The sequence below is a fragment of the Garra rufa genome, chromosome 9, assembly GCF_049309525.1.
Source record: "Garra rufa chromosome 9, GarRuf1.0, whole genome shotgun sequence".
In the NCBI taxonomy this organism is placed as follows: Eukaryota; Metazoa; Chordata; class Actinopteri; order Cypriniformes; family Cyprinidae; genus Garra; species Garra rufa.
Genome location: NC_133369.1, coordinates 1,485,748 through 1,505,069, shown reverse-complemented (window position 1 = coordinate 1,505,069; position 19,322 = coordinate 1,485,748). Strand labels below are relative to the sequence as shown.

The following is a 19,322-nucleotide window of genomic DNA, read 5'->3' as shown; positions in this document are numbered from 1 at the left end:
TGAGCTCATTTCCTGTTAGTAAGAGCTGACAGCAAAACCAGACACTTCAGTCTGACCCGCGACTATCACTTCCTGTGTCAAACGGGAATCATTTCCTGTATGTGTGTCTCTTTCTACAGCGATCGTCTGGAGGAGCGTGTGGCGGTGCATGTAAACACAACCTGCGGGAGAGAGAATCACCCACAATGCTCTGCTCAGTCTGTGATTCTGCCGCTGATATTTGCAAACACCCGCAGACAAACGCGTTTTCTATCATGAATGATGCAGCGGTGCGCTCAAACACGCTTCAGCTACGTCTGTCTGCCGCTGTCAATCATCATTTACCGTTCGCCCCCCAAATCAATTGATTTCCTCGCCGCCAAACCCTGTGTTTGTTAGCGGCGCGCGTCTAAATGCGAGCGCATTTTCAGAGTGAAATGAGTCTCAGCGGTGGCTCAGATTAATATCTGAAGTCTCTCTGTGGACCTGCGCTATCAATAGCTGAGCCGCTGTCCAATCTGAGCCGTTTGATTGTTTTCTTTGACACCCGACGTGTTAGCTTAGCTCTCATGAATAAATCACAGCCGCAATCTCACGCTCAGCCAATTTAGCCAGAGGATGTACATTCCTGGGGAAAATACGGTTTACCAGAATGAGGAGAAATCAACAGCTGGAATGAGAAAAGCACACGATACAAAATAAGGCTAACCAGCAAAGACTCTGACACTGACCTTGTCACGATACAAATAAATAAATATACTGAAAAGAAAACATTTTTGTTTTATAAAATGTGTCCAAGAGCCTAAAACTAGCAAACCACATAATAAATACATAAAATATATAAAATTAAAATAAAAGTGATCAAGACACAAAAACCAGCAAACCACAGCAAAATAATAAAATAAAATATAAAAAATAAAATATAAGTACACAAAACCCTAAATCTAGCAAAATAATAAAAAAAAAGAAGTGCTCAAGACGAGAAAACAAGCAAACAACAGCATAATATATATATATATATATATATATATAATAAATTTTTTTAAGTAAAATTTTTTTACAGTAAAATAACAAAATAAAAACATAAAAAAAATAAAATTAAATAAAATTGTGCCCAAGACCCTAAAGCCACCAAACCACAGCAAAATTAAAAAATAAAATAAAATAAGTCCCTTCATCAAGACCCTAAAGCCAGCAAACAACAGCAAAATAACAAAATAAAAACATTAAAAAATTAATAAAATTAAATAAAAATGTGACCAAGACCCTAAAACCAGCAAACCACAGCAAAATATCAAAATCAAAAAAAATTTTTTTTTTTTATTAAATTAAATTAAAGTGATCAAGACCCTAAAACCAGCAAACCACAACAAAATAACAAAAAACATAAAAAAACATAAAATGGAATAAAAGTAATCAAGACCCTAAAACCAGCAAACAACAGCAAAATAACAAAATAAAAACATTTTAAAAAATAAATAAAATTAAATACAAATGTGGCCAAGACCCTAAAACCATCAAACCACAGCTAAATAATTTAAAATAAATAAATAAACTAAAAAATCAAAGTGCTCAAGACCTTAAATCCAGTAAACCAACAGCAAAATAACAAATAAAAACATGAAAAATTTAAATAAAATAAAATGTGCTGTCCACTGACCCCTTTATGAAGCAAACGTCAAAAACATATCACAACATTTAGACACAAAGTCTTTTCTTTCACTGACGGATCAAATCAATCAAGACAGGAGTCTGAACCTACAACCTGTTTTCTCCACATCCCTTTTTCCTTCTTGAGATGCAATTAACTGGTGACATATATTAGTCCTCTCAAACGAAATGTGCATTTTGAAAGTCAAGTGCACATACGGTTTGAGTGGACAATTATCTGACTGTGCGCTGGGAACATTAATGTATTGAGTTCATTGGAAAGGTCATGTTCTCCTGACCTTTAACTTTAAGTGTCTGGTTTTTCTTACAGTGCGGATCAGTATTAATGAGCAAATGGACTAATTCATGTCTGAAACCCTCTCTGGAGGAGCTCTAGCTTTCACTGAAGAAGTAAAATCATGTTTTAAAGATGAACTTTGTGATTTCAAACCCATCCGAATCAAACGTGTCTGTGTTTTTAGTCATGTTAGCTAACTCAGAGTGTCTTATGAGAAATCTCATCCTGTCTGGATCAGCAATTCATATTGTACTTTAATAATGCTTCTCATTTATTTTTAACCTTTTTGACGTAATTTTCTTGTGCAAGTCTTGTGAACCTTAAGATATTTAGACTTTTACGCACAATTTTCTAGGTCAAAAGGTAAAAATTTCTAGGTAAAAGTTGCTCATTCAAATACTGTAAATAAATAAATAAATATTTTATACATAATTATTTTATAACCATATTTTATTATAACTATAATAAAAAATAATTAAAATTAAAATTTAATAAATAATTATACATTTTATATAATACAGAAATAGAAATAAGATTTTAAAAAATCACAATAAACTAAAGATTTAAAAATGCAATAAAATAATTAATTAAATAAATGTTTCTATAAAAAATAAATATTTTAATATTAATTTAAATATTGTAAAAAATATTGTAAAATAAACTATTTTTATTTTATTAATAATAATAATAATAATAATAATAATAATACTATTGTAAAATAAAATAAAATAAAATAAAATAATACAAAAATGTCCCCAAGATTAAAACAAGCAAACCATAGCAAAATAATCAAATAAAATAAATTAAAATATAATAAAGTACTGTACATAAAAAATAAATACATACATAACATACATAATTGTTTTATAACTATACTTTATTATAACTAGAAGTAAATTAAAAATAAAAATAAATATAAATAAACAATTATAAATTATAATTAAGAAGCTAAAAAATTACATGCACAACAAACTAAAGATTAATAAAATGCAATAATCTATTAAATGAATAAACGTTTTCATTAAAATAAATATTTAAATATTAAAATGAAGCATTCAAATATTATAAATAAATATTTGTATACAATAAAAATTTCATTTTATTTTAATTATTTTCTAAAATACAATAATTTAAAATAATAAAATTACTAAAATAAATTAAAATAATAGTAAATGTTAAAACCAGATTAGAAGTACTGTAAATAAATAAATAAATATTTTTTACATAATTATTTAATGTTAGAACTATATTTAATTATAACTATAATAAATAATTAAATCATAAATAAAAATAAAAATAAACAATTATAAATTATAAATAAGAAGCTATACAAATTTAAAAATGGACAAAAAACTAAAGATTAATAAAATGCAATAAAATAATTAAATGGATACATTTTTTTCTATCTTTTTTTATTACGTATTTAAGTATTAAAAATAAATATTTGTATAAAATATATTTTTTATTTTAATTATTTTATAAAATACAAACCATAGCAAAATAAAATAAAATGAAATAAAATAAAATAAAATAAAATAAAATAAAATAAAATAAAATAAAATAAAATAAAATAAAATAAAATAAAATAAAAAGTGTCCAACGCCCTAAAACTAGCAAACCACAGCAGCCTAATGTTTCTGGCAGACCAGTTAACATGCTTAAGCGGTCTCTTTTTTCTCTTCACTATCCAGCAGGAAAGAGCAGACATTCCCTGCAGACGGACACGGGTCGTCCCGTTAGGCTCATTAACTCTTACACTGGCATTTCTAAAGCTGTTTCAGACATTAAACGAGACCTTTAAGAGAGCACAGAGGCAACGCTACTGTAACGATTGATCACATTAATGCTTAACACTCCTACCAGCACACAACTTCATCTCTCTCTTTTCTCTTTTTGCCAAAATCAGATTTGACATAAGAGTAGTTCACCAAAAAATGAAAATTGTGTTCTTATATATTAACCACAACAGCTCTATTCCATGCAACAACAGTTCATAATGACCATTTCAAAACAAAAACACCACAAAATCATCATCAAAATAGTCAATAATAAATTTAATTTGAAACTCAAGAGACTTTCAACTTCTTTTTCAGGCTGTTCAACACACAAATCTATCCTATGACTTAAAAAGACGTGAAATATTAATACACATATGCACATTAATGGTGCTTTTAAGAAACTAACAATAAAAATTGTTAATTAAATAACAATAAACTAAAATAAAATGCAATAAAGTATTAAATACAACAAATATTTATTTTTAAATGAAAAAACTGAAATAACTGAAAAAAAACAGAATTATTTAAAATTTAGAATTATCATAATAATATTATTATATATAATAAATAAATTATAAAAAAAATACACAAACAATAATAAACAATAAATGGGTCAAAGATGAAAAAGAGTTTAAGCACAAAAACAACAAGTGTAAGACTGCTTTAAATTGTTGTTGTTTTTAAAAAATATATATTTTAAAGTTTTCTGTTTAATTTAATTGCATTTTTGTTTTTGTTTTTCTGAGGAAAAAGTAAATATTCCAAATTTTTCCCTAATTTACAGAAGACACACACTAAAATGTCATTCAGTGTAACAATCTTGTCAGGCATATACAAAAATCAATTTATGACATAATAGACAAAATGAGACAAAAAAAATAAAATAAATACAAAATAAGACAAATACTAATTAGTAATTCTACATTTCTTTTATTTAAATATAAACAATAAAATGTAATATGCTCCCTTATTCTTTTATATGTTTTAATATGTACAAGTCAGAATAAACATGTTGTTTGAATTTTGACATAAATATTGTTACATTGAATGACAATGTAACATTATTTCAACCAAATTTTGACATTTGTTTCTCCAAAAATGTATCTGAAACCTTGTAAGTACACTTTACTTACATTTAATGTGCTTTGTTTTAAAGAAGAAAGCCATATACAGTAGAAAAACACTTACAGGGACATACAGAACGGCATGTGGCCTAGTAAACGATGACAGAAGTCGTACTGCTGTTTAATTTATTCCTGTTTTAATTATCAGCTCTGTGTGGGAAACAGTGAGACGTTCCCATCGCTATAAGGCACAAATGAAAAGCGTGAGCCGGCGGAGCCAGAGCTGCAGGACGGAGAGAGCGATCGGTTCGGGAAACAGAGCCAAAACTTCAAAGTGCAAGAAAACCCTCAGGCTGGAGTAATGCTGACTAAAGCACATATAAATGCATCACAAACTTGAAATACAGCGGCCTGTGAGGCACAGGAACGGGAGAAGGGATGTAAAAAACACTCTGACATTTGAGAGTGGAGTTACAGAAAACGAAGCGGAGCAGGTCTGATACTCACCACATACTCGAAAACCAGCGTCAGGGTTTCCTTGGTGTGAATAATGTCGTGGAGCAGGACGATGTTGGCGTGTTTCAGGCCTTTCAGCAGAGACGCTGGACACAAACACAAACAAGCGCTTCATTAATTCCCTTTTATTTATGATCACCAGATTTGTGCATTTTAAAAATCTAAAATTACAGAGACACGTGTCTATTTATCTATCATCACACATATTAACTTGTCAATACATTCAGCATCTACAGTTGAGGTCAAAAGTTTACACCTCCTTTTCAGAATCTGCAAAATGTTAATTATTTGAGCAAAATAAGAGTGATCATACAGTACAAAATGCATCTTATTGTTTATTTACTACTGACCTGAATAAGATATTTCACATAAAAGATGTTTACATATAGTCCACAAGAGAAAATAATAGTCAAAAGTTTACATCCGCTTGATTCTTAATACCGTGTTGTTACCTGAATGAGCTGTGTTTATGTTTAGTGATAGTTGTTCATGAGTCCCTGGTTTGTCCTGAAAACTGTTGCAGAAAAATCCTTCAGCTCCTACAAATTCCAGCATTTTTGTGTATTTGAACCCTTTCCAGCAATGACTGTTTGATTTTGAGATCCATCTTTTGACACTGAGGACAACTGAGGGACTCATATGCAACTATTACAGAAGGTTCAAACACTCACTGATGCTCCAGAAGGAAAAACCATGCTTTAAGAGCCGGGGGTGAAAACTTTTGAACAGAATGGAGGTGTGTACATTTTTCTTATTTTTCCTAAATATCTTTTTTTTTTTTTTATTAAGTACTGCCCTTCAGAAGCTACAGAAGATACTTGTACTGTTCCGGAACCGATGGGAAACATGCAAGGCAAACATTGGAGTGGGTGATGCACATTTGACGGAGGACTGTTTCCTGAACCTGGGAGAGCAGCTTACAATGCCAGCTGTACACAAAGGGTTAAGGCTACAAAGTGGGGCAAGTCCAATGTTGCAAGGACAGTCTGTGCTTCTGACTGATGGCCTGTAAGTGCGTTTTGATATTTAAAGAACTCAGCATTGACCATTCAAATGCGAGTTTTGAGCAGTGTAGAGTAGTCCTTGTTGTTTCTCATTCTAAGATTGAAAATGCATACAGTATGAGTCGTTATAATCAGTAGTTATGTCCCCACTGTATGCAACAAATGCCTAGTTTATAAAGGGTTTTATTGTTTCTGTCTCATCACGACATGTTAAGGGGCGTAACATTTCCTTCACACGCTTGAGGTATTCGGCCAATCACAATGCACCGGATAGCTGGCCAATCAGAGATCACCTCAGTTTCCATAAAAATGTAAGCGTTTCAGAAAGGCGGGGCAGAAAGGAGCAACAACAATATACAGTATGTTGAAAATAATGGGCATAAACACTTCGCAACAGATGCACAAAACAATGCTCTTTTTAGCAACATCATATGACCCCTTTAGAGGAGAAGCTCACTTACAGAACAAAAATGTACAGGTAATTTACTCACCCCCTTGTCATCCAAGATGTCCATGTCTTTCTTTCTTCAATCGTGAAGAAATTATGCTTTTTGAGGCAAACATTTCAGGAATGTTCTCCATATAGTGGACTTCTATGGTGCCCTGAGTTTGAACTTCCACGATCCCAGCCTAAGAGGAAGGGTCTTGTCTAGCAAAACAATCGGTTATTTTCTTTAAACAATTACAATTTATATGCTTTTTAAGCTCAAATGCTCTTCTTGTCTAGCTCTGCATGTACTCTGTGTACTCAGGTTCAAGACAGTTAGGGTGTGTCGAAAAACTCCCGTCTCATTTTCTCCTTCAACTTTAAAATCATCCTACTTCGCTGTTTTACCTTTGTTTTAAAGGGCGTTTGATCTTCTTTGCACATTCACTTTGTAAACACTGGGTCTGTGCTTCTGCAGCGATTTTGAAGATTTTTGAAGTTGTCTTGAATCGGAATACACCGTACACGCAGAGCTAGATTCGTTTCGCTAGATAAGACCCTTCTTCCTCGGCTGGGATCATTTAGAGCCCTTTGAAGCTGCATTTTGAAAGTTCAAACTCCATAGAAGTCCACTATATGGAGAGAAATCCTGAAATGTTTTCCTCAAAAAACAAAAGAAGACATGAACATCTTGGATGACAAGGAGGTGAACTTCTCCTTTAATGCATGTTTTTTTCTTCTGGAGCATCAGCGAGTGTTTAAACCTTCTGTAATAGTTGCATATGAGTCCCTCAGTTGTCCTCAGTGTGAAAAGATGGATCTCAAAATCATACGGTCATTGTTGGAAAGGGTTCAAATACACAAAAATGCTGTAAAACCAAAGAACGGATTTTTCTGAAGAACAGCAGGCAGTTTAACTGTTCAGGACAAACAAGGGACTCATGAACAACTATCACTAAACAAAACACAGCTGTGGATCATTCAGGAAACAACACAGTATTAAGAATCAAGGGGGTGTAAACTTTTGACTATTATTTTCTCTTGTGGACTATATGTAAACATATTTTATGTGAAATATCTAATTCAGGTCAGTACTAAATAAACAATAACATGCATTTTGTATGATTTTGAATAATTAACATTTTGCAGATTATAAAAGAAGGACGTAAACTTTAGACCTTCTGTGAGAAACACACAGAAAATGGCTCTTAAGCTTCCTGTCTACTATTTCAGCTAACAAGTGGCACATGAACACTGCAATTAATGCTAATCATTAGTTCTAAGCAAAGCATTGGTTTACATTGATGTTTAATGAGTGTGATTGGCATATTTCTCTGATCAGACGTGTTTTTCTTCACGTTACAAAACGCAATCAATGCAGAACAGAAATCTCATCTCTTTTGAGCTGGAAAACACTCAAAAGGGTTTAATTTACTACAAAGATGGAGCAAAACTCTTCAAGTGTGTTTCATGAGAAATAGTAGAACAGATTTGCAACTGTGGAAAATGTGATGAATTTATTCAAAGGCAAAAGCTCAGAAATGTGCATTGATTGGGTCAATCCTGCTGTCATATACGTCACATAGGACAATACTGAATGAATAATAAGATATATAATAACTACTGTATACTATATTGAATACATTGACATTGACTGCCATCCTTTTCACTTTCTATCTGGTTAGTTCTTTGTAAAATCGCTTTAACTAATAAAAGACAGGAAGTGACTAGGATTGTTCTAGTGGGAAATTAGCAACATCCATATTAGTATCATTAATGGATCTGATCAATTTCACGCTGACTGTTAATTCCTTACAGAGTAATAAATAAATAAATAAAAACAACAAATAATTCTCTTTTTTATTTCTAGAATTATTATTATAATTGTAATAATTATAAACAATAAAACAAACACAAACATGGAAATTACTAATAAATAGCTAAAAGTAAAATAAAAAATGAAATATTCAAAAACGTACAATAAACTAAAGTAAAAAATGCAATTAAACATTAAATAAAAAAACTTACATTTTTAAGAAATGTATTAATTATTTATTTAATTATTTTAAAAACAATAAATAACAACAACCTTTTAGTATTATTATTATAATTTTACTAATTATATTCAAAAATGTACAATAAACTAAAGTAAAATAAAATGCAATAAAGCATAAAAAAATTATTTAAATTTTGTATTATTAAATAAAATAAGATAAATAATAAAGTACATAAAATATTAACAGAATAATAAAATGTATTTGTAAAGTTACATTTTTTTTTACATTTTGTATTTATTTTGTTATAAATAAACAAATTCTTGTTTATTTATAACAACTTTTATATTTAGAATTATTATTATGATTATAATTTTGAAAATTATAAATAATAAAACATAATTAATCATGAAATCAATCAAAAAATTCTAAAACGTACAATAAAAAAGTAAAAATGAATATTTATTAAATAATATTAAATAATTAAAATAAAATATTAATACAACAATAAAATGTATTTCTTTCTTTTTTTTTGTTATTTATTTTATGTAAATAAATAAATAAAAATACTTGATAGTATAAATTACTGTGCACTTGCAGTATTTGGAAAACCAAAGCGTGGATATTCTCCTTTTTTGTTTCAGAAAAAAGCAGAACAATATGATGTAATAATAATAAGAAGAAAAATGCACCAACATCAGTAAATATCATTAATGCATTTGATCCAAAGACACACAGCTAAACAAAATTAAAAATAAAAAAAAATTAAATCAATCTCTCACTGCGCAAAACTTTAGCTCTTTTCTCATTTGCTTGTCATTAGTTAAGCTTTTTTTTTAGTTTACTTTACCAGATTTTTGCATGCTTTTCTAGAAACACTGCCTTTAAGTAAAACTCGAGCATGTTAATTTTAAGCCGTGACTCACACTTGTTTGTTCAGCAGAGTTTGATAAGCGTAGGATGTTGCTCACGATCTATTCTCACACTCAAAATCATTCTCCAAGAAACACATGCAATGCAAGCTTCAATTTAGTCAGAATCAGGCTTTAAAATCCTGCCTATGTATTCAGCTCACTAGGAGTGTGAACAGAGCGAGAACGATCCAATGTTTCTGTCTTATTCCGCTCACGTTCTGCTGGCCCGAACATCTCCAGTAATTGCTGAATTAGTTCAATTTTCAAAGCGTTTTTCTGATCCGGATGATCAGCCCGGGATCACGCAGATCAAAAACATGCCGCGCAATTAAAATCCAGCGACGGCACTGAAGGTGAGAGCACAGAGATTCTCACACGCTCACAATCTGCTGCGCTTCAGTCTGAACATCACAGCTTCAGCAGGCGCTTACAGGTGCCAGACTTCAGCTTTAGGTTTTCTTTGTTAAAACACTTCTATTAAAAATCAGATGTGATGGAGACAGGGTTGACTCACCCTCTCTGATGGCTGTGAACGGCGTTCCCTCTTCCTCCTGCAGACGAATCACTTTTAATGCGACCAGCTTCCCGTTCACCCTGCAAACACACCACCGCATCAACAGGACTCATATTTAACTGTATTACAGGACTAAAACATAATAGTATTAAAAGAAAAAAAAGTGCTTGTATAGAAATCCCAGTAAATCAAACCCTGAGATTAAGGGGTCGATTTTCAAAAATGCATGAACTGAACTGCATCAACTTTATAATAATTATAACAATAATTTTAATAATAAAATAAAATAAAATGATCAAAATAAACAATACAAATAAAATAAAATATTAAAATAAAAATGTAATTAAATATAAAAAATAAAATGAATATATTTGCATGTAGCAGAGTGAAAACATATATCCATATATATACAAAATATACATTATATTATTTTTATATTTAATTATTATATTTGATAATAATATAAATGTTTCATGTTTTATGCATGTAATTAATAAATGTAAAATAAATATAGAAAAAATAAATAAAATCCACATGTTTAATTAATTTATTCATATTTATTAATTGTATTAATTATATTTAACAATGCAATAATTACTTGACAAGGAATTATTTCATTTGCATTTATTTTTATTTAGTTTTTAAATTGTTTAAACTATTGTAATAAAATAAAATAAAATGATAAAAATCTTGATTTCCAAAAATTCATGAACTGAATAAAATATATACTTTAAATTGTAATGCAAGCCACTTTAGATAAGACTGTCTGCAAAATGCCCAAAACTATATAAAAATGTATATTAAAAAAAATAAATGTTCATATGTAATGATATAAATTATGATAATATATAAATATATGATAATAATATAAATGATTCACTCTAAAATATGATTTATTATTTATGCATTTAATAAATACATTTAATGATACATTTAATTTAATAATGCAATATTTTGATTTGCATTTAGTTTTAAAAGACCGATTAAATTGTTTATAATTTTTTTATGAAGGTTATGAAGGTTATGAAGTTCTTGTTAAAACAGACAACAAAATTTGAAAAAAAAAATAAAATAAAATGAATAAAAATACTACTGTAGCAATAAATCATTATTCATTATTTTACATTTTAACAATTATTACATTTGACATTTTTTTATATATGAAAGGTTTTATAAATTAATTGATTGTCATGCCTTTTAATTATTGCAATTTAATTAAAGCATTAAACCAGATTCCAGAAACACCATTAAAACAGAAAACACGAATATTGCCCTGTATGCAATATTATTGGGACTGATGATGTTATCAGAAAAAGAAAGTTGTTTTTTTTAGACACGGAGCAAAACTACAACAAACTGTTTTGTGTTTTGTATAAAAGATGCTGATGGTTTGTGGCCAATAAAGCAGGTCAAGAGTGATTTACTGTGACTTTAAGTCAATGAAATGCAATCTGGAGGCAGTGGAGTGAATCTGAACACAGAGGTCATAATGAACTTACACACAAATAACATCATTACTATGAAAAACACTGACAATAATGCACATTTCATTTCATGCTGCCTCAAACTTCATTTTCCAGATTTTAATTTATGAAAGTAATCATCTGCACGTGTGTGAAAGAGAAAACAGGCCTCACACGCTCCCGTCAGAAAGGATTTCATACAACACGCGTCATTTCAGGCTCTGGCTTTTATTACAGCAATATGAAGAATAATTTCATTCAGATTTCACATCATAATAATTATCTGCTGCCGTCTTTGCTTACAGTTGCGTTACTAAACGAGTCAAAGCATCCAGAGAAACACAGCAGGATTTCAGTGGAGTTTAAGACCTTTAAGACCAAAATTAATAGCGCATGCAGTTCCAGAACAAACCCATTCGATCTCAAAATAAATGAAGTATCAAATTATTTCACTTCATTAAACAGGCTGCAGCACATTCAACTATATATTGTTATATGTTTCACACCAGAAATAAATAAAATCATTAAAAAGTATTATTAAACTTAATTTTTAATTAAAAAAATTTAATAAAATAAAATCTAATTCAAATGTAAAATAATTTTAAAATAGAAAAAAATTAAATAAACTAATGAATAAAATTTAAATTAATTTTTAAATTTAAAAAATCTAAGTAAAAATTAATAAAATCTAAGTAAAATGTAAAATCATTTTACAATAGAAAAATCTAAATAAAAAACGAATTAATAAAATTATTTTAAAAGTGAAATTAAAATTAATTTTTAGATAAAAACATTCAAAGTAAAAATTAATAAAATCAAAGTAAAATAATTAAAAATAGAAAAATCTAAATAAAAAAACTAATGAATAAACTTAAACTTAATTTAAAAAAAATAATCTAAGTAAAAATTAATAAAATCAAAGTAAAATGTAAAAAAAAATCTAAATAAAAAACAAATGAATAAAATTATATAAAAGTTAAATTAAACTTAATTTTTAAATAAAAAATCTATGTAAAATAATTAAAAAAAAAGAAAAATCTAAATTAAAAAAAACTAATGAGTAAAATTATTAAAAAGTAAAAGTAAACTTAATTTAAAAAAAAAAAATCTAAGTAAAAATGAATAACCAAAATATTGATAATAACCAAAAAATAATAATTGTGGACTATTAAAGTCCACTATATAGAGAAAAATCCTGGAAAGTTTTCCTCAAAAAAAAACTTTCCTTGCAATTGAAGAAAAAAAGACATGCACATCTTGGATGACTAGGAGCTGAGTAAGTTATCAGGAGATTTTTATGTTGGAAGTGGAGTAATCATTTAATGGTTTAATTAAACTGTAAAAAATTTAAAAGCATGTTTAATTGACTAAATTTACAAAACCTTTCAAATGTAAAAAATAATGATTACATTTAAAATAATTTATTAAAATTTTAACAATAATTGGGCATTTGAAATGACTTTTTTTCAAGTTCAATTTATATTATTCCAAATTCAGTGTTTCTGTTTTAAGATTTTATATATCAAAATGTTTATCATCAAAAACTGAAGAATTTGATCAAACCAAATGAAAGATTTTTGATTAACTCACTTGCTCTTCCCTTTGTAGACGGTGGCGTAGGATCCCTCGCCGAGCTTTTCTAGCTTCTCGTATGAATCCGCCTTCCCGAACTTTGGGCTGGTGGGCTGAAACAGAACAGAGAGAGACGCTTTTATTAGAGGATGTTGTGTGATTCTGCAGCAGATGTGCGGTCGCTCAGGGATTCTGGGTCAGGATTCGTCCCCATATTAATGAGCCTGTGCTGTTTAACTGCAGCTGATGAATTGCTTCCTGTTAAACAGGAAATCTGCTCTGCAGGGGTTTACTGTGAGCGCTCTGAGTGCAGGTGAACTTCATTATAAAAACTCTAGACTGATTCAAAGAATGTGTGCATGAAAACTGTGAACGTATCAGGATTCATCAATAACTTTCATACTTAAAGAATAACTGAATCCACATGTATGCAGAAAAACATCCTTATATATTTCACAACGAAAAAAAAAAGAAATCATTAAAAATGTTTAAATGAAAAAATATTTTAAGTAAAAATCTAATAAATCAAAGTAAAATGTAAAATAATTTTAAAATAGAAAAATAAAAATAAAAAAACTAATTAATATAATTATTAAAAAGATTTAAGATAAATATATTTTAAAAATCCAAAAACAAAACAAAATAAAAAATAATTTAATTTTAAAAATAAAAATTTAAAATAATATCTTCAATAAGTGCTTTATTTTATTTACTTATTTTTTAAATTATTTATTTTATTTTTTAATTTATAGTACGATTTGGTTTTTAGTAAATGTTTTTTTTTTTGGAATTTATATTATGATTTTGTCTTTATTGAGATGTATTACCTAGTTTTTTTTTATTTTTAAATTTTTTTTAATTTTACATTTTGATTTTAGATGTTTTTAGGGATTTAAGGGATTTTAATGTATAGTACAATTTTGTTTGTCTTTATTTAGTGTTTTATTCTTTTATTTAAAATAATTTTTTGGATTTTATATTATGATTTTGTCTATATTTAGATGTATCATCTATATAAAATATATTAAAAAAAACAAACCGTACTATAAATTAAAATAATAAAAAGATAATAATTTTAAAATAAAATTCTAAATAAAACACTATATATATTTTTTTTTTCTTAAAAATGTACAGTTAAACTTAATTTTTAAATAAAATAAAAAATCTAAGTAAATATTAATAAAATCTAAGTAAATTATTTTAAAATAGAAAAATCGAAATAAAAAACTAATAAATACAATTATTAAAAATATTAAAAAAATGTGTATAAATTCAAAATAAATCATTCAATCATTTTTCCATTTACAACTATTTTGGGGATTTTTTATTATTATTTTGTTTTTAGTAGGTGTTTTATTTTATTTACTTATTTATTTTTTAATTATTTTTATTTTATTTTATTTTATTTTATTTTATTTTATTTTAAACACTTACTAAAAACCAAATCGTACTATAAATAAAAATAATAATAATAATAATAATTAAAAAATAAATAAATAAGTAAATGAAATAAAACACTTACTAAAAAAATCCTAAAAATAGTAGTAAATGGAAAAATGATTTTATTAATTCTTAGGAAGTTATTTATTTTTATTTTTAAATTAATTTTTTTTTTTTCCTTGTTTCAATTTTTGTTTTGGGATTTTTAAAAAAAATATATTTAGTTAAAATATTTTTAATAATTGTATTTATCAGTTTTTTTTTTGTGTTTTTTTTTTTCGATAATTATTTTTTGGATTTTACATTATGATTTTGTCTTTATTTAGATTTTTTATTTAATTTTTTTTATTATTTATTTAAATTTTACATTATGATTTTAGATGTTTTTGGTGTTTTTTAATTATTTATTTTTAATTATTTATAAATTCATAGTACAATTTTATTTGTCTTTATTTTGTTTAAATTTTGATGAAGTGGGGGTTTTTTTGGTAAGTATTTTAAGCGGATTTCTGAGTATATGTAATAACATGTACTAAATGCAACTCAAAGGTCTCAATGAAGAACTTTAGAGAGCAAATGTCCAGCGTCAGTGATGCTCCTGAAAGCGCAGCATTTGTCCAGTAATCAGGTTTGCCGGCTGACACCGATCCGCAGCGATCGCTGTGAAAGATTAGCGGATTCTTCCCGGAGAAGCGCTGCTCCGATGCGGCTGTAACCGCAAACCCTGCGCGCTTTATCAACACCAGACACCGGCTGTCTCTAAGAGACCATCTGTCAACACATCCGCACCGATAGCACCTCAGCACTCCCTTTATTATCCTGATTGAGGCATTGGGAGTGCAGGGGCCCTGTGGAGAACAGGTTTGAGTGGATTTTCTAAATAAGAAGGTCTGTGGGAGGAGAAGGAGAAGGGTGTTATGGGAAAGAGGTCAGGCTCTCTCTATCTCTCCTGGCCTTATGCTCATCCATTTTTCATCAGTGTGAATCAGCAAGTAAATGTGCTCGCGAGCTGCTTTCTTCAAAACGGACACCTTTAGTTTCCTCTTTCGGGTCAAACGTGTCTCGATTTGGGAATCATTGTCTCTTTTCAATTAAATGGAAATAAATATAGTAATTGTACAAAATGTAAGGTCTAGCAAAGTGGTGTTTTCAAAAATAGCTAATAAAAAAAAAAACTGAATACAAGCATTAAATATTCAAATTAAAATAAATAATTTTAAAATAAAATAATCTAAATAAAACACTAAAAATGAATAAAATCAAGGTAAAAAAAAAAAACTTACTAAAATGAAAATATAGTAATTTTACAAAATGCTGTATGTAAGGTTTAGCAAAGTGTTGTTTACAAGAATAGCTAATTAATAAAATTATGTAAAATTAAAACAAATCATTCTGAAAACAAATAATTTTTTTTTACTAAAAACGAATACTAGCATTAAATATTACAATTAAAACAAATAATTTAAATCTAAATAAAACACTAAAAATGAATAAAATCAAGGTAAAAATAATAATAATAATTTAAAATAATAAAAAAATCCTTACTAAAAATGAATAAAAGCATTAAAGATTAAATTAAAAGAAATAAAAAAAAATAAACACAATAAAAACTAACAAAATCAAGGTAAACAAATAAATAAATACAAATTAAAAAAAAAACTTACTAAAATGGAAATAAACATAGTAATTGTACAAAAAGCTAAGTTTAGCAAAGTGGTGTTTACAAACATAGCTAATTAATAAAATAATGTAAAATTAAAACAAATCATTCTGAAAAAAAATCTGAATAAAAACGTACTAAAAATAAATAAAAGCATTAAATATTAAAATTAAAACAAATCATTTTAAAATTAAAAAAACTAATTAAAACACTAAAAACAAACAAAAATTCTAAATGCACAAAAAACAACGTAAAATAAAAATCAACAAATTAAAAAATAAAAATTATTTAAAATCATCTAAATTATCTAAAAATCAACAAAATCATTATGAAAAATTAAAAAAAATTAATAGAAATCAAAGCAAAAAAATAAAAAATAAGGATAACAGACATGTACTAAAATTAATAAAACAATTAAATTAATGAATGTTAAAAAATACAAAAACACTAAAGCCAAAAAATATATATTAATTAAAAATAAATAACTAAAATAAAAACTCAAAATATAAAAATGTGCTAAAAAATGTATAAAATCATTCAAAATAAAACTAATTTAAATAATAATTTTAGAATAAAAAACTGAAATGAAACATCATTAAATATCATTAAAACAAAAGTAAAAGTTAAATTTACTGTAAATAAATATTTTAAAACAAAAAAAATCTAAATACACAAAAAAACAACGTAAAATAAAAATAAACTAATTAATAATAAAATAAAATACAGCTTACTAAAAATCTACAAAATCATTATGCAAAATTAGAATAAATAAATAAATCCAAATGAAACATTTACTAAAAATATATATATATATACCTGCATGTCATATGACTGTTAACCAAAATCAGAAAAGCACGCTTTGTCAAGAATGTGTTGTTAATAGACTGAAATTTCAAGTATTTCAGCAAACAAAAATATATGTGAGTCCCTATTGTATGTGATAAACAGATTATTTAAAAAAAATAAATAAAAAAAATGTAATAAAATACAAACTCAAAATATAACTGTTAAAAATGTATTAAGTCATTAAAAAATAAAATGAAATAAATGAGAATAAAAAGAACAATCATTAAAAAAGTAAAAGTGAAAAAGTTCAATTTAATACAAAAAATATTTTTTAAAACAAAAAATCTAAATACACACAAAACAATGTAAAATTAAAATACACTAATTTCAAAAAAGATTTTTTTAAATAAAATACAACTTTAAAAAAATCTACAAAATCATTATGCAAAATCAGAATAAATAAATAAATCCAAATGAAACATTTACTAAAAAAATATATATATATACCTGCATGTCATACGACTGTTAACCAAAATCAGAAAAGCACGATTTGTCAAGAATGTGTTGTTAATAGACTGAAATTTCAAGTATTTCAGCAAACAAAAATGTTTGTGAATCCCTGATGTATGTGATAAACAGATCATCAGCAAATGTCTAATAACCATTATAATAAAAACAAAACTAAATAAGCAGCTAATGAAGCTCTCAAACAATATCTCCAAGCAAAACAGATTTCCACCCTCCACTAGAGGTTCATAAATGAGCCGTATGGAGGAGATCAGAGCGTCAAATAAAGCATGCAGTCATAACTAATAAATGATGAGAGATACTCACGGAGCTGGGACTGGAGTGACGGCGGAGTTTGGGCGACTCTTTCCCGGAGGATGAGCTCTTGGCGTTGATGCAGGCGTTGTTCTCCGAATGCACGCGCTTCACCTGACCGGCCGGTTTCTCGAAGGGGTCGAAGCCGCTCTGCGTCCGCTGCACACGCACCTTCCTGTCCTCAGGGATGGTGTCCAGGGGCTTGATGACCGAGTCGGATCCCTGGCAGCTGCGAGTGGACATCTTTGTGACACATATCTGAGAACAAGAAGCCCAGAACAACAACATCAGCACCGGAGAGACACTGGAGTTATAATGTTTTCCACGAGGAACATGCTTAAACAAGATGCATTGACTTGAAAAGCAAAAGAGTGCAAGAAAAGACGTTGTTTTTGTTGTTTCAGCCAGAATTCTGCTTAAAAACATCAACAATCAAACCAAAAACATTTGCCTGTGTGGCAAGAAAAATCATCATGCATCATCATAAATCTCATTTTAAGCATCTCTGCCTTTTAAAATGCAAAAACAAGACAAAAGAACAAGCAAATATTGTTTGCAGTAAAAAAATCGCAAAAGTCAAGTCCATGTTTGCACACATCTACAATTTGATTTTCTGCAGTTGTTTTGTAAATTAAACATTTATCAAAAAAATATTAAAATGACATTAATGGAATAAATAATTGTACAATAAAAAAATTGTAATAATTAAAATAATTAAAAATTTAAATGTAATATCAAACATAAATTGAATTATAAAAAAAATCTTACTTAAAATCATTAAAAAGTGAAATTTAAATTATAAATAAACTTAAATAAAGAAAATACTTGAAACTTAAAATCATTTTAAATAAAATAATTTAAACTAAAAATACTTATAACAAAAAATAAAACATGTTATAAACCACTTATTATTATTTTTTTTAATCGCTTAATTTAATTGCTAAAAAGGTAAAATGAAAATTATAAAAAAATGACTGAAAATTCAAGTAAAACAAAATTAAAAAGAACAGTTGATAATAAAATGATAATTTTTTATTAAAAAATAAAAACAAATACCATTTTTAATAATGAAATCATTAAAAATAAACATAATATTTAAGAAACAAATACAAAAAATAACCACTTACTATACATTTTTGAAATCACTTAAAAATAATTTTAAAATGCTTAAATTAAAAATAAAAATTATAAAATATTTACTGAAAATTAATAAAATCATTAACAAGTACGATTAATATAAATAATTTATAAAAACAAAATAAAACACTTACTGAATATTAACAAAATCATTAGAAATTCAAAAAGTTAAAGTTAATTTTCCAAAGGATAATTTTAATCATGATATTATTAAAAACAATTTTTTTAATTAATAAACCACTTACTATTACATTAATAAAAACACTTAAATGAATGAAATCATTAAAGAGTCAAAATTAAATAA

General features: G+C 27.3%; 1 protein-coding gene across 1 annotated transcript in view; it reads right to left on the bottom strand.

The window, feature by feature from the left end:
• Positions 1-18,124, bottom strand: part of cdk14 (cyclin dependent kinase 14) — a 135,016-nt gene extending 116,892 nt beyond the window's left edge. The window contains exons 1-4 of the mRNA XM_073846908.1: positions 17,894-18,124; positions 13,192-13,286; positions 10,139-10,218; positions 5,277-5,371 (exon numbers count right to left, since the gene is read on the bottom strand). Coding sequence (XP_073703009.1) covers positions 5,277-5,371; positions 10,139-10,218; positions 13,192-13,286; positions 17,894-18,124 — 501 coding nt within the window. The remainder of the gene's footprint in view (positions 1-5,276; positions 5,372-10,138; positions 10,219-13,191; positions 13,287-17,893) is intronic.
• Positions 18,125-19,322: the final 1,198 nt, after the last annotated feature.